Below are 21,366 nucleotides of genomic sequence, written 5' to 3' on the forward strand. Positions count from 1 at the left end.
CTACAGTTCCCATAATGCTCAGCAGGGAGCAGCTGTTACTATCCACACAAAATACAACACAGAATGTAATGTAAGAGTCTGCGTGAGTGTCCAGGTCAGCGGTAAACTGAACAGCAGATCCCATGCCTACGCCAAACCGAGAAGCCCTTAATAAATGATAACCTCATGTGTAATGACATGCGCAGCCTCAAAAACATGACATCGGCTGCTTTTTTTCTGTTTAGGACTTATATATACGGCCTAAAAGTCATGGGGTTAAAACATACCGGAGTACGCAGGAGACAGATTTAAGATGCATGTTTGCTCCATCTGGCCTTTGAGTCCTCGCAGTGTCCCACAGAGATCGTGCTCAGTGTGAAAGGGAATACTTAACCCGGAGACTTAAAAAGTCTTCACGGCAGAAAATGTGATAAGATTTAACAGAATAGAGCTTTGCACTTCTGCCACCATGACACAGAAAAGAAATAGATATGCCATAAAAGAGAGGCAGCTTCGTAAACAGCACAGAACCAGACGATCTATTCGGAGGGCACGGAAGTACGTTCTATATTTTACCTATTTACCTCTTTTTTAATAGAGAATAGTGAATCCTTTCTTATTTCTTAAAGCAATATCCTACATAACTATACCCTAGCTCTAACCTGCCTTCCAGAGGCAGACATTCCAAACCAGATGGACATTCGGATTATAACCCGCTGGTAGAAGACAAAATTAAGATAGATGCCAAAACTTCAGCACACCGTTTACTGGAAGACTACAGAAAATATTTAAGCGCTAGATGGAAATTGCAATGATATACATGCCAACCATGCTATAACTGGTCATAAAATAACCACCTACTTTATATTGGTCTTCAATAGCTACTAATTGCAGCTTTATGCCTTCGTTGACTTTCAACTGTTCCTTCCATTTCAGTTCCATCTTGGCCACGTCATCAGCATAAGCGCTGGACCTTGCCTTCTCCTCCTAATCAGGAAAGAACACACACAACAACATTAAACACATCTTTGCTCCGTATGGGACAATATTCTACCATGCACTTGGGTAGGTCTATATATCAGGAGACACATGGGGATCTTTATAGCTCGGAGGAGTAATCATAGAGACATTTCAATACCTAAATGTTAGAACAAGGTCATAATCCAGAACTAGAGAGTCAAGGGGTTAGATGCAGTGCTTGGAAATGTTAGTTTACTAAAAGATAAGTGGTAGATAAGATTACTGGTAGATCAGCCTCTCAGCAGAAGTGGTAGAGGATAATACTATGAAAGGATTTAAACAGGACAGGCATGGAGCTATTCTGTATCTAAGGTGAGACTATGGCCTGATGAAGGTTTTAGTCTGCGGTCAGATTATATGGTTCTGTGTTCTGTTATGTAAATGAAGCATATCAGTGGCAGATCTGCCTATGGGATTTATGAAGCATCTGGAGGTAGAAGGAATCTGTGGGGTGTGATATTTCTACAGGCAGGAAGCATGTCGCCACACAATGCAAAACTTACCGCCAACATCTGTTTACACTTCCGAAACTTTTCAGTTTTTTCAGTGATCTCCCTGTTCATTTGCAGCACTTGCTCTTTTATGACAAAATCAGGTACAGAGTCTGATGAATATGGACTCGCTGTGAGAAAAGGACAAAAAAATGACAAACATTTTATCCAATGTCTACAAATATATTACCGTGGCAAATATATCGGGCAGGATATCATTTTTTTTGGCCGATATCATTTGCCTAATTTTAGACCATTAATGAAATAATATTTATTATTAAAAAAAATACCCGATATGGACCGGTTCTGCGAGGCTTACCTGGTGGAGTAAACGGTTGCACGTCAGCTGCTGCTATTGCTGCATTGACACTTATGTCTGTTTTTTTCTGTTGGTTTTCTGCCTCTTTCTGAAAAAAGCCAACAAGTGCGATAGAGTTAGTATGAGATTACACACCACACACGGTCATCGGATACACGCCTGAACAATGCGTGCGTCCGCGTGTCAGGCTGGCCAGGAATCGGAATGTTGCAGGTGCCTGTTTACCGTGCAGGCTATGCCGACCTCTGACAGGTATTGTATGTAAAGAGGAGCGATTGTCACATATATTATGCACAAAGTAAAAGCAATGATCTCAAATGGTAAGCCAATTAGTCAAAGGGGCTAGATTGCTGCCTGGAGAAGACCAGCAATGGGGGAGAGCGGGCACTAGGCTGCGATGAGGTATAGATTCGGGTATTTTAGCTGCAGTTCCACACACAGCCACCGGGGTGCCTATAGCAGTAATACAGCATTTGGCTGATGAAGAGAGCCCTTATGTGCTTTGAATGGGTTTCACTGACTGTGCTCACATTAAAGGTACACTCCAGCCTTCATATGCACTAGAAGTGTTAATATATGCAGAGTGCTGAGAGCTTCCAAGAATCCTTTTAGCCTGTTTCCCGGCTCTCAGCTCCCATCCTTGCAGGAGATGCGTTCAGCTGAAGATATCTTCTGCTCACATCCTTGGACAGCATTCAGTTCCATAAGCACTTGCTCATACAAGCTTTCTGGAGGGTCAAGCAAGACCCCCCACCATGTATGCACATCTGGCGCTCCCACTGATTTCAATGGGAACCCTTTCCAGCCCAGTGATTTGCTGCATCATGAAGAGCTCTGCAGCGCTTGACTAAGGTGTGTGATTTATTTTCTAACTTATACAGTAAGTCAAATGCGCGGGTTAAAATTAAAATAAAGTTACAATGTAATGCTGTTTGGCGACTGTGTCTTTAAGAGCCTTTACTTGTAAGAGCACGGGGTACTGAGCTGGATCCTTAAATGATAAACTTATCAAGAACAAGAAACCCACACAGCAGGTAACGGTCAGACGGGGTGAGGTTAGGGCATCTCACATAAAAGTTCCTTTTGTTCTTTATTACTGTATGGACACAATCCAATAGATCAATGAGCAGCTCCATGGATATTTACCGGCCTTCCAACAAATAAATATCACAAGCAACATTCTAAAAAAAAGACAGTATCTGCAAATAAGGTAAGCAGGTACTAAACTACCCATTTAAATCGGGAGTATTCAGCGGGGCATCATGTACCACCAGTTGAGATTCTATCATCTGCATAGTAAGCATTTTGCTCCGCTCCTGGGCTGATATCCAGCCGCACAGTTAAATTCGTGTCTCACAGCAGGAGTGTCTGGCTTGAGTTGCAAAACAAATAATAAGAAGCCCAGTAATTATTAACACCATATTACTGTAGCACACACTGCACATTACTGCAGTCATCGGGCCAAGTCCCCACGTACGGCGAAATCAGGTGATGTACTCCGGATCTGCGTTCTCACGTTCTGGAGCAGGGCAGAGTCGCAGCGGCCAGATTAAGAGCTATTGGTGTTACATATGTCATAATTTAAGCAAAAAATGTAAATTTTACCCCCCCCCAGAAAACGAATACTTTGATGTTGCACTAATTATAGTGATGTAAATATTACATGAAATGTATATTTGATTATTTTAGGGAAAATCGGTAATAATTTTAAATTCTAGAGCAACAATGGAAGAAAATACAAAATAAATAAAATCAAACAAGATCACGGAGCGAAAATAAATACAAGTCACGTGGGAAGGACACAGTTTAAGTAACGGTGTATTTCTTTAATAAGAGAAAGCTAAGAGGGGAGACTGCGTCTTTACTCAAAGTCCATTCCAAGGGCCTGACTAAAGGCTTCGGCACACCTGATGGCATACCATACGGCACATTTGCCGCAGGTTGCAACTATTTTACATCATAAGTATGTATAATCGTTTAGAATAATAGTGAGGGACACAAGCAAGAAAAAAGTAGTCAAACAGGCACAATGTATGGGACATGTTTTTTTAAAAGTAAAATAAACATTGTCTGGCTGTTAGTGTTCTATGTAATATTTAAACATATATTCCATTTTACTGTTTAGTATATTCTTATCTCTGACAAGTAGCATGTCATAAGGTGTTAATAAAATACATTGTATGATACTTACAAGCCTATCTGTGAGTTGTGTCACTTGCTTCTGGAGTTTCTGGCTTTCTTTAAGTTGTTCCTTACAGTGTTCTGTTGTCATTTGCAGTCTCCGCTTCAGGTCCTCAACCTCTTTGCGAAGTTCTTGCTCCACTATTGTATTTTCTGAATGCTGGCAAGGATAAAAGGTGAAAGGAATTGGCCATCAAAGTAAACTTTCTATGGGCACCAACCCTGGAGTCCCAACACATTTTGAAAAAAAAATTGCAAAATGTGAGAAGAGAATACATAATCTAAGCAAATGATATAAAAAGGCGGAGATTGGTTGCAAGCTTACCGGTTTCGTTGGTTCCTTTTTCACAGACGTCGTGGAGGATTTCTGTAAGTGAACATCCCGTAAGCTGAGCTGGGCCAGCGCATCAGACAGCTGCTTTCTCACACTCTCTGTCTCAAGGCGAGAACTGTGTAGGTCGGCCATGGTCTTATCGCGAATATTAACCGCATCGCTTAGCTCCTTAGACATTAACGAGACTGCTTGCTTGCTGGCCTGGTGCTCATCTTCTAATTGGCGTAGCTGGTGCTTTAAAAACATTGTGTTCTCCTGTAGAAAACAACAGGCAATCCATCAGCACATAGATCTACATATTTTCAACATGAATCCTAAAAATCTACACAGCCATCACAGAAAACAAAACACATTTTTATTTTCGGGATGATCCAAGTTTGACATTAGAATAGTCATATAAAAAGAAAATAGAGTTAGTCCTTAGGCATCTAATTTGGTATTACATATTCTTATTCTTATTTATATGCATATAGAATGCATATATATATATATATATATATATATATATATATATATATATATATATATATATATATATATATATATACATACACACACACACATATATATATATATAAATATATATATATATATATATATATATATATATATATATATATATATATACATACACATATATACATACATTTGATTTTTAAAATAAGGCAAGAGTTGGCAGGAAAGTTTGGTTTCAAGTCCTTGAGTTCATCCCTGGCAAACTCAGCTGCACGAATAGCTCAGGTAACCCTGCATAATGCATGGTTCAATCAGCCAGGTGACTTTAAAAAGCCCTCACTGAATTAAATATGCTTTATACAGAGCTAGCCAAACTTTTCTTGGAACAGAAAGCCACTAGGCTTGGCCCTTCATAATGTATGATGAAGCCAGAGAGAAGAAACTGCAACTCTCCTACCAGATCCCTCTATAGTTGCCATGTTATGACTCCTACAAGATGAAATGTGCAGTCCTCACTTTTTCTGCAGAATTCTGCAGAAGTTCTCTCTGCAGTTTTTCCTTGTCAGACAGGCAGATCTTCAGTTTGCTGATCTCCTCTTTGTAGTGCGATATTAGGTTTTCCTTGCTTGTGTCCAAGTTCTTTAACGTCTGCAGCTCCGTGTGTAGCTTAGTATTTTCAATTTCGGTATTCTTTAAATGAACCTATTAGAAGATAAAAGTATAATCTATTATTTTCAAAGCTGGATAGGATATTTGCCTGTACAAGACAAACACAGTGTTATCACAAAACGCAATCTTATGCAAATACAGGGCCAGGAGAAACTGGTATAGAGAAGTAAACCAAAAATGATTGTAATGAACACACGTGTCACTAAAGCATACGGTTATACAGTAAGAACTAATTGGAACGGTACTACGAAAATATTACTAGATCATCACAACCCCAAAATGTTTTTCGAAATTTTGATCCTTCCTGGAGTGAGAAGGTCATCATTTGTTGTTTTTTTTTTTTATTATTTTATTTAATGCAATTTGATTTTCCAAAGAATGTGCTTTCTAATTTAGCTTAGTACAATATACTGACAAAAAGAAGAAAAAAAGCTGGAACTCACGATCCAAACACACTGTGTCCTTGGGTAACACGTTCCATATGTTACCCGACCTCTGTGTGTAGAGCCCTGTTCTTACTGTTCATATAAACCTTTCACCTTTTAATTTTAGGTCACGACTTTTGGTTTTAAAAGTCCCCACTGGAGAAAACCTTTAGCTCTTAAAATCGCAGTGCGTTTATTTCTCTCAAAACAGTTTAATAATTGGACTGAAAAGAAAAAGAGTTTGTGACGGTGTGATGAAAGGATAAGCGATGGTTAAATTTATATTATGAAACCAACTAATGGTATAAATCCTGCCAGGGGCAAATTACATAGCTGGGTGGAAGGACATTCATAATACTCACTAACAAATAGTTTGTTACATACACCCATACAGGGATCATAAGGGGTACTACAGTCCTGGTGCAATGGTGATTTAGTGGGACGCAGTCAAGTCTGTACCCCCACCAGCTCCGTCTACGGCTCTCGCGTAGCAATGAACTCACTAAGCAGCAGTTACGACTTTGTTAGCCACCATGCCCTTTGTTTTGACTTCGCAAAGTCAGAAGTAGGGTTGCCAACTCTGGACAAGTCATTAACTGGACACTCTTTGAGAACTTGCATTTGGGTGGTCATTGGTGTTGATTTACATGTGACAGCTAAAATGTTTGACTTCGTGGAGAGAACATAAAAGGATCGAGAGAGTGAAAGAACGCAAAAGGAGAGAGCAAGAGAACGCAAAAGGAGAGAGCAAGAGAACGCAAAAGGAGAGAGCAAGAGTGCAAGAGAGCAAGCGAGCGAGCGTAAAGGGGAAAGATAATGTAAAAGGAGAGGGGAAGAGAAAGCGAGCGAGCAAGAGAACGTTAAAGGAGAGAGAGAGCGAGGACGTTAAAGGAGAGAGAGAGAGAGAGCGAGGACGTTAAAGGAGAGAGAGAGAGCGAGGACGTTAAAGGAGAGAGAGCGAGGACGTTAAAGGAGAGAGAGAGCGAGGACGTTAAAGGAGAGAGAGAGCGAGGACGTTAAAGGAGAGAGAGAGCGAGGACGTTAAAGGAGAGAGAGAGAGCGCGAGGACGTTAAAGGAGAGAGAGAGAGCGCGAGGACGTTAAAGGAGAGAGAGAGCGCGAGGACGTTAAAGGAGAGAGAGAGCGCGAGGACGTTAAAGGAGAGAGAGAGCGCGAGGACGTTAAAGGAGAGAGAGAGCGAGGACGTTAAAGGAGAGAGAGAGAGAGAGAGAGAGAGAGAGAGAGAGAGACACGGAGGTCGATAATGTCGATAATGAAAATCGAACGAAACGAACGCCCCTTTCCTTATAGCGTCCTCATGGCTGTGACACTCATCTGAGTATAAAATTTATATTTTAATAATTTAATGCGGAGGACTGAGGGATAATTTAAAAAAGTTAACTTAAGGTGCAGTTAGATGTAAAAGGGGGCAACTAAGGGGAATCTAAATTCGGGGTGGGGGGCGTGAAGATTAATCCTGTATTTATTTATAAAAGCATTGTGTCACTCTGCTGTGAACGGGTCTGTGACTCTATGAGGGGACTATGACATATCTGGGGGGTATAAGGCATATCTGGGGAGGACGGAGTGACATATCTGGGGGTATAAGGCATATCAGGGGGTGTAAGGCATATAGGGTATATAAGGCATATGTGGGGAGGACGGAGTGACATATCTGGGGGTATAAGGCATATCTGGGGAGGACGGAGTGACATATCTGGGGGTATAAGGCATATCAGGGGGTGTAAGGCATATAGGGTATATAAGGCATATGTGGGGAGGGCGGAGTGGCATATCAGAGGAGGACAGAGTGGCGTATCAGGGGGTATGCGGCATTTTTTTATCCAATAAATCGAAAAAATAGTCGGCCAACTAATCGATCATGAAAATAATCGTTAGTTGCAGCCCTAATTGGCAGAACGTCATTTCTCTCCTTCACTACATAGAATGAAGGTCATCTCTCCAGATGCGTTCAAGTGCATCCTGCCACAAAATCTTCTAAGAGAGAAAAGGCGAACCCGGAACATGGAACCTCTTTATTCTGCGACTCGCAGCTCATACTGTTAGCATATTATAATTATATAAAGCCAGGTTTTTGTCAACGCTAACCTGCATTACCCACAATGGTATTGGATTTTAAGATCCAAGAGAAAAATATTTTTTTTACATGGGACTTCCCCTTAAATTATGTGTTGACAATTGATGACTAAGCAGTGAGAAACACGTTATTTTAAGAAATTCTGTGATGAAGAGGAGTGAAGGTTAACATGTTAGCACAACCATATTTTATTTCCTGTCGCTTGGCACGTACTTAGAAATAATTCTTAAGATAGAAGTCCTATATCAAAGAATACATTTTCTGGAACAAGCACAAGTTAGATAATATTTTTCCACCACTCCAGCATACACAACCCAAATAAACTATTCATTTTGTGTCTAAATCTTTGCATTTGCCGTTATTTAACAACAGTTTCAGATTATGCAGAAAATGCATACATATATTGAACTTAAATCGTCCACATCAGCGTGACTAAACGGTGACCTCTACACAGAACATTTTAAACAACACTACTAAATATTAGAAACAAGGGGAAAAAATGCTGGACTGTTTCTAGCAGTTAGATGTAGGTGGGTAGCCAGCATGTACCTCAGGGGCACCGGTACCCCGAAGCACAATCTACCTTGTAAATGTGCCACAAGAAATAAAACCATATTTTACCATTTCTGTAATTTTACAGAATCATCTATTTTGGTTTCTTAAAAAAAAAAAAAAAAAGTCTTCACTTTTGTTACTCTGACATCCGTATCATCTATAACACATACATACTTATGATCACTTTCTATTACATCGTTTCATTAGTTTAGTATTTGCTCCAGTATATTTATATCTCATAAATAACAAGTAAGCCTTAACATGTTTACCTTGTACAGTTCCTTCTCATCCTTCTCATTCTTCAGTTGACATTCCAGTTGTTCTTTCTCTAGCATTACTTTACTCAGCTTATCTTTTACACTGAAATGTACACAAAGAGGAGAAAAGTCTTACCGTGTTCTATTAAAGGGAGATACAACTTGTCCTGGATACAAGATGTCAAACATATCACACATAATACAGTACCTGTCCAATTCAGTTTCCTTTGCTATGGCCTTCTGAGTGACAGCCATCACGTCCTCTTCAAGCTGGAGGATCTTAGTAGACATCTCCTTACATTTTCTCTTCAATTCTTCACTTTCAGCTTTTAGCACTTCAGACGTGTGATTTAATTCCTAGAATATACAAAGGGACAAGTCAGTTACCAGTTATTTGCCTAAAGAAGGTTTATGCAAGAATTGCTCAAGAAGATCAGCTCAAGCTCAGTTCCTATATTCATCAACCTAAAAAGTCTACCACCGTGTAGGGTGGCCATCAAAATCTCCATGGGGTTGTGAGTGCTCCGGGGGTCTGTTGAGAAAAGCGCTCCCATTGATCTGAATGTGATCACTTTCCTTAAACCAATTGGCTGCTCCAAGGAAGAATTGTCAGATCATAGAGGAGGAGGAGGGCAGCTGCAGAGCACATCAAAGTACACACAGAGCATTTTAATATGCAGTAAACTGCCCCTTTACATTTACGTTAACTGGGGAAGGTCCTCAAAGTAATAATAGAAGACTATATTCTATGGAAATCACAAGGACTTCATAGGCTCCTACAGAATATGACGACATAAAAGGATGATATCAATATGCTGAATTCAGTCCCGTGTCATTTCATTTAGCGATAAGGGCTATTGTGCTGGAATCATTTCAATGTAAAACTGGATAAACTGGTCGAGCACTGCCTGTTACGTGAAGAACTTCACTGGGGAGATAACATAACTTGAATAAAGATCTTGTATACTAGATTATGTGAGCTGGAAACCATAAAGGGCTGGTTAAATCTGGATTGCGCTGGATTTAAACAAAGCCATCACGCTCATTTGCAACCATACGGTCAATGACGCCTGCGAAGGAAACAGTATTTTGCATAGTGATATACTATGACATGGAAAGGGTTAAAACGCCGCTCATCTATAACATTGACAATGAGACCAAGCTACAACCAGTACGCGTTCTCACTCAAAACGTAGCTGGTCTGCAGACAAATCAGTCTGAAGCGATAGCCATTTTCTGGATGCATGTGAAGGGTACACTAGTAGATTGCATTGGATATCAATTTTACCAGATATGTTAATCACACATCGACGTGGGAGGTCTGTACTCAAGACATGGAAACCAGGAATTTATTTCCATAATCACCATTCTCAAATAGAGAATTACCCTGATGCTCGACTCCTTGAGGACCTCAAACACCACCGTTCCCAGGTTATTCTCCTCTACCCTCTATCACCTTGTCCTGTTGAGGGAGGTCCGCTATACTTTGAATTGACATACTAGCTGAATATGATAAAAAGAGCTAAATGTTCTGTATAATATGAAGCATGTGTAGGGAGTGTATCCTAAGTTTGTCCCGACAGCATCTGAGGAGGAAGCAAAGCTACTCATTTGTTTCCCTTTTTTCTGAAGACATGAGAATTGGGGCCACAGAAGGGCGGTTAAAGAAGTCTGATGGGCTGGTGGCTTCCAACGTATGAGAAAGCAAGTTATATAGCACACTTCAAACTGGGTAGAGAAGTATGCAGCAGGCCCATAGGTTGTGAACCAGCTTCCTTTGCCCACACCCTCTTGTGCGTTTATCTGAGGCCTATGGAAAGAGTCTATGGAACCAACTCAGAGCATTCTCTTTCAGTGATAAGCTGATGGGGATTTTATTGGCCACCTGTAGAATTGTGGACCATTGCAGTCCATTCAAACCAGATCAGCCTCCCATTGTTGGATATAAGAAAGACGGGTGGGGGAGGCAGTTAAAGTATTTATTGAGACATACAGACGGGTGATCGCCTGCTGGGTCTTCCTCCCTCCAAACCAAAGAACTTCCAATGTCGTGGAACCCAACAGACTGCACAATTTTTTATTTTTTTTTAAACAAACAGCTGTTTAAATTGTAGTTCCAGGAACTACAGGCTAGTGTCAGCAGCCACAATTAGCAACTGCGAGCACATCTGGCACTGAAAGGGTCAGACTAACCTGCCGATTTCCCATACTGGACAGCATCCAAGTTGGCTCTCAACTATTTGGGTACAATAAAATATAATGAGGGCTGTGTTTACCCATTAATTGTGAAAATCATGCTCTGAGCTACAGTAATTAAGAAATCAACTTTTACAAGCAGCCAGGGGTAGTACTCAGACACACCGCGTAACAAGTCTTCTCTCCAAACTTGCACTTTCAACTTCTAAAAGCAAACATCTAATGACAAAGAATGTGACTCAGGACCACAAGCAACACAGTTTTGTTCTAAACCAGAAAAATCTTGGACCAATATCCACAATGAAAAGTACAGAACCCATAGATCCCAACAGTGCCAAGCTGTTGCTGAACAGTCCCAATTCCAGGCACCGTAACCCTGTCTGGGTAGCATAGGCTGGTTGCACTGATGGATCCTGAGGAGAAGAAAAAAATCAATGGAGATCTGCTGCAGAACCATATATGTGTTCTTCTACCTACGCTACTGTAACACTTTATCTAAATGCAGCATTAGAAACATAATTTATATGGATAACGAGCACCCAAAAATCTTTAATCATAAAAACTTTTGCCGGGCAACCAAAATGATCATGTGACACTTAAGCCTAGGATGAGGTCATGGAAGGTGGAAAAGCCTCTGAGTTGTTTTTTTGCAATGAAACCTTCAGAAGAAAATAAAACATCTGCTTAACCTACTTTAATCGCACAATTACAGGACATATACAACATGCCGCACAAAATGAGATTCTATTAAGAGATTCCCAACTCTAAATGTATTAGACTGTAAGACTACAAATAGGTTTTCAAACCCAATTCACTGGGAGAGAACATTATGTAGCCGTAATGCACATTTTTTTCTTCTTTATAATAATCATTAAAAAAAAACAGCCAGGCTTATCACCAGTCAGGATTATACGAAAAGAACAAAGATTTTGATGGTCCAACTACAGAGCATTGCAATAAAGAAAAATTATTACCTAGATTGCATTTCAACTAAAAAATCTCACATATTTATACTTCAGGTTCAAAGCAACAATAATTAATCTGACACCATTGTAATAAAATACCCACTTAATAAAAATAATAATAATATTTGGCAGGGCATTAGCAAATAAATCACAGGTATTCCTTAAAGTTGGCTTTAAGACATAGAAACATATAATTTGACAGCAGATAAGAGCCGTTCGGTCCATCTACTCTGCCTGGCATGATCCTCACCACACCAAACATCACAACCATTTATTTATTTAACCTTGATGTTGCCAGCATCGCTGATGAAAGAAGATAGATCTGCAGTCCTTTGAAGATTCCTTTATTACGGCAAAACAAGAATCTGTTAACCCCTCAATGCGATGCTCTACAATAATCATCACCGAGGTTTCTGCTGAAGAATATTAAGTACGCGTTGCTGTAGACTCCCTGGCGCCTATATGTGAAATTGCAAATAAAACAAAAGGAGGATTGGCAACATTCAGCCCAGGGGGCAATTCTAGCCGATTGGCCCAATACTATAACAGGCCACAACGACACACTAGCCAGGGCCGGAAAAGATGAAGTCAAACCTAAATTTTGCCTGAGGTTCTTGTTGCTCTAGGAAGCCCAGTGGAAATATATGTAATAGCAAGTTAAAGATACAAAGACTTCCGGCAGCGGCCCTAAACCTTCATTAGAGCAGCCAGGGGCGAGCTGTGCCTGACATCAGCATTTACGTTTCTCGTTACATACCCCATGTTGGGCATTTGGATGGGACATGGCCCTAATGTACTTTGTCACTGGGATTGTCCCCTTGATGGTGTAGAATATAGAACTATAGACCAAACATATGGGAACACATTATTCGAGGAAATTGGAAGTGGCAGCCCCTTAGCCTATGCAAGTCTTGAAGCACTCTTTGACCACTAGAGGGCAACATAAGCTCACAGACTTCTAAACCCCCCACCTCCCCCACCAATAAAATCTGATGTGCATGTCAAAGCCAGGCTTACTGACAATTCAATGATGCAAATAAAGCAATATGACTCTTACCCGCAACCGAACGGCAGCATATCACACGTGTACTCTGTTGCTTTATTAGAGAGAGGCTTTAAACCGCTTCATTGCAGGCACCTAATGTATCAAAACAGCACTATTTTTGCTTTTCTTTAGTTACATTTATCTCAAAGCCCTGAACGCATCCGAGTCTCCCTCGTCTTGATCTGGTTTCATGGTCATCCAAAACATTAGACCTTCTGCTTAAAACTAGGCTACGATCCGATAAACTCACTTTCCATACTCGCTTCCGTATTGTCAATCGAGGAGAGGTCAAACGGCTTTAATCATCCACCAACGCTCTACATTTCTCTTTCATAATTAGGCAAGCAAAATAAATTGCCGTCTAACGCTGTCCATTTTGCTGGCACATATAGGTTGCGCTATATTTTACATATAAAGAACCTTTAGACCAGCACAAGTCCTCCAGGGCCACATGCAGACCCCAATGTTTGGGTAACCCAGCTTGGGAACAGGTACCTCAGTTAAAAATGTACTAAACTATGTGTTTCCAGACAAGGGTACACAGAATTCCAGTCTCCTCTGCGGCCCCAAGGACTGGAGATGTGTAGATCTCATTTAGGGCGTCATATTCTAGAAAAACGCTTTGCAAATGTTAACAGGATTTACCTGTTTATGGCCACTAAAACACCTTCGTTGTCCGTTGGAAACAATAGTCCTTGGGGCAATTAGCGTGACTCATCCTTCCAGGGCAAATTTACCTTTCTACGCAGTTAAATATAAAGCTGCTGCCGGAAAGGACATAACGCTTTTTGAATCCTGTGTTTTATCACTTCTGACGTCAGCCCGGATGTCAGTTAAGTTTTAGATAAGTGCTGAAATGTTAAATTACCCGATTTATTGCATGCTACTCCACTGTAAACAAGGACGTTAAAATTGCTATTTAGAGGCATTATGCCAACAACACGTACAAATCAAAAAAATAGCATACGACCAAGACGTGTTTGTGATAAATAATAGATACCTTAGTATGATACACAGAACTTAATTACCAGACACTGTATTCAAACAGAAGTAAAAATCTGCAGCTGAAAAAGTTTTTTTAAACAAAGCGCGTCCTGCATTTTGGCGCCCAGCCTGGCCAGGCATTACTATTTCTACAGTGAGTCTTATTAGGTTTTTCTTTTATTGTTTATTGATTATTATATGTCTTTTTTTTTGCTATTTGTACTTATTTAAAAAAAATTATATATTTTTATACTTATACTTTGCCGGAGCATTGTCTTCTTTTAGTTATATTCTCTGTAATCATAGGTCTTCCCTTGTTAGGCGGAATTCCACATCTCTCCGAGGATTAGCTGCCCTGTTCACTATCACTTAAATATTGAAAAATATTGCTGTCACGGAGCTGGCTAGTCCAACCGACTACCTCCGCTGTCTTGTGCTCCCTTAGCCTGGGACACCACACTTTCCCCGGTTCCCCAGTCACTAGCCGAGACTCAGTGTAGGGTAAAACCAAACGAAGACTGATTTATTTCTCACACACAGGACTGGATATATCCAGCAAAACACATATTTACATAAAACAAGATATTGGGACACAAACCGCCGCCTTAATCTGCCTCCCAGAGACAACAGGGGCAGTAACGGGATTAACAATACAATAGGTGTGTGTGGGGGGGGGGGGCTGATTTATACAACATTAAACTGAAAGAATGGTGGTCACTCCCTGGTGGCAGATCCTGGCTGTCTGCTGGAGATAATCCCCTCAGCCAGTGATGAGATGATACTGCTGGGGGTAGCCACAGAAGTCTTTACAAACCCAGGGCCGATAGTCAATAGGGAGGAGGCTGGCAGTCAGGCCTCTCCAGTGATGGAGGGTTCCGTCACAATTGCATCACATGATTCCACTCAGTTCCTGTACGAGCAACGCAGAGGGAAACAACGGCCACCACGGAAGTCTGCGAGTGGCAGCATAAGATCTGCAGTTCACGTAAGGTGGGGGAGTAAATGAATGTGTGTGTGTGTGTGTGTGTGTGTGTGTGTGTATGTGTGTGTGTGTTAGCATGGATCCATGTGTAGGGGGCACAGGGAGGCGGAAAGTGATGTGCATGTACTGGCTGCCTGAGCATGATAGGAGTGCGATTGCTAGCAGCTAACATCAATCGCACTCATATCATGCCCAGGCAGCCAGTACAACTTTATGTAATATTTTTTTTTATTTCGGCCCCCAAAATTAAGGAGCGTCTTATACTTGGGGAAATATGGTAAATTTTTTTAGTTTCAGATTTAAAATAACTCTTTATAGGCAAATCACAATAAAAAAATGACTCACAGTACAGCTACACAAACTAATAAAGCAATACCCAAAAGGCAGACTACCAAACAGCAATGTCTCCGCAGGCCGTCACGTCCTCGCAGCAACACATCTGGAAATGGTTTTGGTCCGAAATTGGTACCAAAATCCTGATGCTTTCTAATCGTTTCACAACATAAAAGCCAACGTGTCAGGAGGTTAATAGAATTAACCTGCACTCTGTAAACACACACAGTGCATGCACTTTATACTATATGGCTTGTCATCGTACCTCTAAATCTGGGTCAGGGCTTAGAGTTGCTAGCGTGCCATGAGAGCCAATACCATAGTCGTGAATTTCATTCAGATCTGAACACTATGAATATGTAGGATTAGAAATGAAATGTAAGAATATGTGCAGAGACTAACTACGGCTGACCTGCGCTGCTCGGAAGACATGCAGTTGCAGATACAGGCCAATGGGGGTCATCAGGGAGCACGTGTTAGGATTATTGTGCAACGAGAGGATGTGCGTGCAAACACATGCACTACTAACAAATGTATATCGGATGTCTACTTATTTCCTAAATGATTTCCTAAAGGTAAAAGTATATAACACTTTGCCTCTAATATAAACTTCCCTCCTGTAATTTGTTAAGTATTTAAATGTTTCTATCACATCTCCTCTCTCCCTTCCTCCAAGCACCAGATCGGTGCTTAGGATTGTGATGGTCGAGTTTTTATTTGTGGTGGTGAAGCATATAAGGCGCTGAGTATCTACGGCGCTTGCGGTATATTCTGTAGTGGAAGAGGAACTTGTCGCTTTTTTTACCTCTTTCTCCAGAGCCAGTGCGGCCGATTCCTCTCTTTTCTGTATAAGCTGATTCTCCAGAGCCTCCGTTTGTTGCCTCAGTTCGGCCGTTTCCCTTTCCAGCACCGCAGTCACCTTTAACAGTTCCTCCTTTTCTTTCATTGTTTTTTCAATTTTTAACTAAAAACATAAACATTTTGTTTGTCAAAGCTATGAAGAAGTAATAGAAGTAATGCAAAGCAAACATGGAACAGTTTTTAGATTTGATATTCGTTTTTTCCCCCATGGATTCCACTTGCACATTAACGATACCCTGTAGCATGCAAAGCAAATAATAAAATTACAGATCTGGTTTATTTCCTCTAAAGATTTAATCACATAAAAAAAAACATAAGAAGCTTTTTCTCTGTAGCTGCTTTTGTCACATGACAATTAAGTGATTCCAGCAAAGTATGAATGAGAAAGTTTTACATGGTTAAAAAACTATTTTTGTGGACTGTTTGGTCATATTGTTTAATGCTGCATTTGGTTGTGAAAGTGTCGCTCATCATCTTAATAGACAGTCCACAATCCCTTTAAAAACACATTAAAAAAAAACTTGACTGTGAGGCTCTATCCTTGCAGTAGTGAAATAGTTAAATGAGAATTTTAGATGAAGGTTTTCTATACACTGCCATGAAAGGTAATTTCTAAAACATTACAAAATGTCTTTGGTTCCAGGTTTATAGTCTATACTTAGACTCCCGGTGCTAGGATACAATTTCCATTTTTAGGTCATAAACAGCGCGTACATTGAAACGTTACGGGAAATCCACTAAAGAATAACATTTGTTGTGAATTATTTTTTTTAACTACCAAATGTCACCTTAAAAACATGTTAAAGCAGAATTTTTCCATTAATAAACGTAATTATGCCGTCTCACAAATTACATTCCTGCCTGGCAATGTAATATACATAAAACAGAAAAACCCAAAATAGTATAAAATAACACAGGTTAAACGGCAAAAGACTTCACAATAGTAATCAGTTCATCCACCAAGAAAGGACATGCTAGATATTATGAACACATATTTTGTTCTTCCTTTCCATCATTCACCTCTAAAGGCAAACTTTTATATAAAAAGCAAATATTAGTGCTTAAAAGTTCTTTACAACTGACATTTTATGCGTAGGATGGATGCGCTACACAAAAACATAAGGAATTAGATGCAATGTATATATCTACAGGTACATAGCAATTCACACAGTAAATATATAAACATCATTACCTCCAGGAGTCCCGCTTTAGTAGTCACAACCAGCATATCCGAGTGGCCTTCATCTTCCATGGTTAGAAGTTCATCGACTGGAGAAGATGTCCGAAACTGGAAAGGTGTACTTGCTCCACGGATCTCCCCCTTGTGCGTCACATAGCAAAACTGGTAAAATTCCCCATCATCATTGGGGAGATAGTATCCTAAACAATTACAGATGCGTTAACTGTACTGTTCACATCCAGAAGAAACCAGCAGCTTTGCAGATAAGCCTTTAGGTTCTCAGAGCAGGTTTGGGAAAACACTTGACAAAACCCAGACACCAAGACCACAGAGGGGCTTATGCTAAGATAGCAGAACAACACCTCTTGATGTTAAGAATATGGGGCTCTCAGGGCTTGGTAGCAATAGAAGCATTCTTATGGGATACTTGGTACTCAATGTAGCCAACCAGTGGCAGGAAAGCCTTACCAGCTTGAGGCAAGAACCTTGCGCAGGAGACGCGTTCAGATCAAACGTAAAGCTGAGGGGCAGGGAAATACCCCAAATTCTGATGAACCTCTCAATGTATTTGGCCCCCAAAAATATATAATAATAATAATAATAATAATAATAATAATAAGTACAGGGTAACTTAGCCATCCAATTCATTAAAGTTCATATGATGGCTGGAGTGTACCTTTAAAGATGAGTTTTATGCAGTAACCCAAACATATAATTTATTATACATTATATTTTTGCATTCACAATATTATTGATTGCATGTATAAGAAGCACAAATGCATGCATATGTTATATGTCCAAGATACAGAGCACAAGCCATTTTGTCGGACGAGGGGAATGTAAAATTGTACTGGCTTACATAGAAGGAGTAAGGTACTGAAAGGTATTAACGCAAATATTTTCTCTGGAATCAGGAAAGCTTTTTAACATACCTTAACATTGGTAACTACTTGAACATTCTCTAGAAAATATTACCACCACTAACATTCTGTGCAATCCAGAGGAACAGACTCTTTAGTAGCAGTTATTTAAACAGAAAAGTTTTTCTATCAACAGAGTATCAGGTTCATAAATTCAATCGTTTATTCTGCGTACTTTCACAAGCACTACACTTGTATGTGAATGCAGGACCAGGTTTAGAAATTTCACACCAGAACAGGGTCATCGGTTTAGACACACAGCTGGGCCTTCGTCTAACGGCATTCATTTCAGCGAAGGCTTCATAAAGAGCGCTCACAGAGCTGTATATTCATTGTATAGACCATAGCCAATATGCTAATACAGGGCTTGACAAATTTGTTATAAATCTAGGAGCCAGCTAAAAAAGTTAGGAGCCAGGACTTTTTTTTTTGCCCCTGCACCTGCACTTTGCCCCAGCACTCCGTCTCACACTTTGCCCTGCACCCACACTTTGCTCTAGCACTTTGCCCTGCATCCACACTTTGCCCAGCACCCACACTTTGCCTTAGCACTTTGCCCGAGCACTCAGTCTCGAATTATTGATTGTTAACACCAATCACAGTCCTGCCCAGACATACCCAGGTTCCAGCATGTACTGGCTGACTTGGCATGATAGGAGTACATGCTGAAACCTGGCTTGCTGCCCCCCCCCCCTTGTGTATTGATGCTGCACATCACTTAGAGCCCCATGTGCCATGCTCCTCCCCCCACTTACACAACCATGCTATCACACACACTCATTCATATACTCACTCATGCACCCTCCTTCACCCCCTTACCTGCACTGCAGATCTCTCACACGCAGACTTCCATAGGGGCCCTGCTGCTTCTATCTCTGTCTCTCTGCACAAACTTCTCTTGTCCCGCCCACCGGGAGGAGGAACAGAGCAGTCATGTGACTCCTCTGGCTTCCGGCTTCCTGGCCACTCCAGCACAAGAGACGCTGCTTTCACATTAAGAGCAACGCACAGCTAAGCAGTGCGGCCCCTGCGGGGATTATTTTCGGCCGTGTTTTTTTTTTATTTCGGCATTTTGCCGAATGTGTGTTTAGGCCACCGGTTTGGCTCACAAACACCTAGGCGCCAGGACAAAACTATTAGTCGCCATGGCGACCTGGTGCCTGGGATTTGTCAAGCCCTGTGCTAATATCACACAAAAAAGAAACATTATGGAGAGGATCTAAAGCGTTTCTTCTTTTGGTTGAAGTACCTGATTGTTTCAGCTGTTTGATCCATAAAAGAATGGGTTTTCTACAATAGTTGTTAGTAATGCATTCCAGTACCTAGCAAATTGGGCACCGTATGTAATGCCTCAACACTGTAGCCAATGCCCGAGAATGGCCTAAATAAAATATACAATGCTGATAAAACCCGGGTCAATAACTTTGGCTCGAGGAACAAAGCAAAACCCATCTGTTACTTTGAGCGGTCTCTGAAATGTATGGTTTGTAAATCTTTTTTCTGTAATATCATGCTAAGAGCATTTTATATGATACAATTTATTAAGGAAGCAAATCGACACTCAATAATGGTCTTATTCACCAAGACTATGAGGACTATCTGTCAACCAAATGGCATGTCCACATCTGCTATACATTTTAGTTCTACTGTTTGTAGTAATAATAGCGCTTGTCCTGTAATAAATGTAAATGTATATTTTCTAAAATACAGTTATAATCACTGTGACAGAATGACCTGTCATACAAGGCCCCAAGGTAGTCAGAGATGGCTCCAGCCTGGCTGCCAAACAGGTAGGAACTCCATTGTTTAATTAATTCCATCAATAGGATTGCTGACTGGGGATTAAAGGTTGGGTTGAATACATGTATCTGTTAATTTATGTTAATGAAGTTCTGTGGCTATATCAGTCTATGTTTTACTACAATAAACCTTTCATTCCTGCTGTACTCAGTTCAAGGTAGTTGTGTCTACTTATTGGGTACACATAGCAGGGTTCCAAGGTGCGCATGGTGACTGGTGCTGGAAGTGATTCCAGGAACAGGAGGATACATGTGGGTGATCTCTGGGAGTTACTACAGCTCTCTTGGTGAACCCGTTACAATCACTTTAGAATTTTTTTTAATGCATATGTAATAATCTGTTTTGAAACCAGTCTTGTGGTCTCCTGATTTACTGAATTAGTCTCAGATTCCGCTACCTTAGTGACAAATTAGGTCAACGTGCCAGTAGCTCTCAGAAAATAAAAATCTGGCATAAAAAATTCTAATGTAGATAAAAGCCAATGACAGAGAAAATAATATCACCATAGCGCAAAGGCTTACCTTGAAAAGTCACCACGCAATTACATGTGGATTCCAATTTATAATTTTCTGGCATAGGAGACCAAAGGAATGTGTAATAATCTCGAGCGGTACTCCATCCGACCTTAAAAAGAAATATACAAAACATTAAATGACTGGCAAGAAGCATGAGGAAAAGTCTTGTTGATGTCAATGGTGAGTGGATAAGGTGCTCAAAGAGTGATCTGTGTATGTCTATATGACACCATGGTACAGAGCCTGGCACTAGTGTTCACCTACCTAAAACTTTTCCAGCTTGACCATGCTAAAACACCGAACGAGTACAAGATACATGAAACAGCCTCCTAGCATAAGATAACACAGTAAGGGAATTTAAACATGCACACAATAGGTATAAAGCTACCCTGAATCTTAGTCAAATCCATGATTCAAATAAGGTTTTGGACCCTTACGTTTTTAGGATTTTCAGTGCCGCTCTGTGTCTCTAGGATCACTGTCCTTCTTGATGAAGAACTTCTAACACTATTCCCGCTGGCACTCAACTTGACGTGGTAAGCGCGCTTATGTGCTTCGGCCAAGATAGCGTACTAAAATCTTGTTTATTCAAAGTTTGTATTTTTAGGATTGGACTGTATACTGGTAGTATGTCCTTATATAATAAATATATAACTGAATGATTATAATATCTCTAACTGGTCTATAATATACGGCAATTGGTATGACCAGCTTCTCCTAGAGGAAATTCCAGGAAGCTGAACACTTTCATCACCGGCTCCCAGTTGGAGTCTATTTGATGGTAGCTTTCCAAGGACATGCC

At 40.5% G+C, this 21,366-nt stretch overlaps 1 protein-coding gene across 1 annotated transcript in view; it reads right to left on the reverse strand.

The window, feature by feature from the left end:
- LOC149300807 (tax1-binding protein 1 homolog) overlaps nt 1–21,366 on the reverse strand; it is a 35,098-nt gene that overhangs the window by 5,366 nt on the left and 8,366 nt on the right. The window contains 11 exon segments of the mRNA XM_089484876.1: nt 841–966; nt 1,503–1,621; nt 1,810–1,897; nt 4,001–4,154; nt 4,329–4,579; nt 5,297–5,482; nt 8,796–8,886; nt 8,992–9,140; nt 16,094–16,252; nt 17,342–17,529; nt 20,571–20,673. Of these exon segments, the coding sequence (XP_089341002.1) occupies nt 841–966; nt 1,503–1,621; nt 1,810–1,897; nt 4,001–4,154; nt 4,329–4,579; nt 5,297–5,482; nt 8,796–8,886; nt 8,992–9,140; nt 16,094–16,252; nt 17,342–17,529; nt 20,571–20,673 (1,614 nt within the window).

The sequence above is a fragment of the Sceloporus occidentalis genome, unplaced genomic scaffold (assembly GCF_023333645.1).
Source record: "Sceloporus occidentalis isolate IW3139 unplaced genomic scaffold, rSceOcc1.0.p SCAF_23, whole genome shotgun sequence".
In the NCBI taxonomy this organism is placed as follows: domain Eukaryota; kingdom Metazoa; phylum Chordata; class Lepidosauria; order Squamata; family Phrynosomatidae; genus Sceloporus; species Sceloporus occidentalis.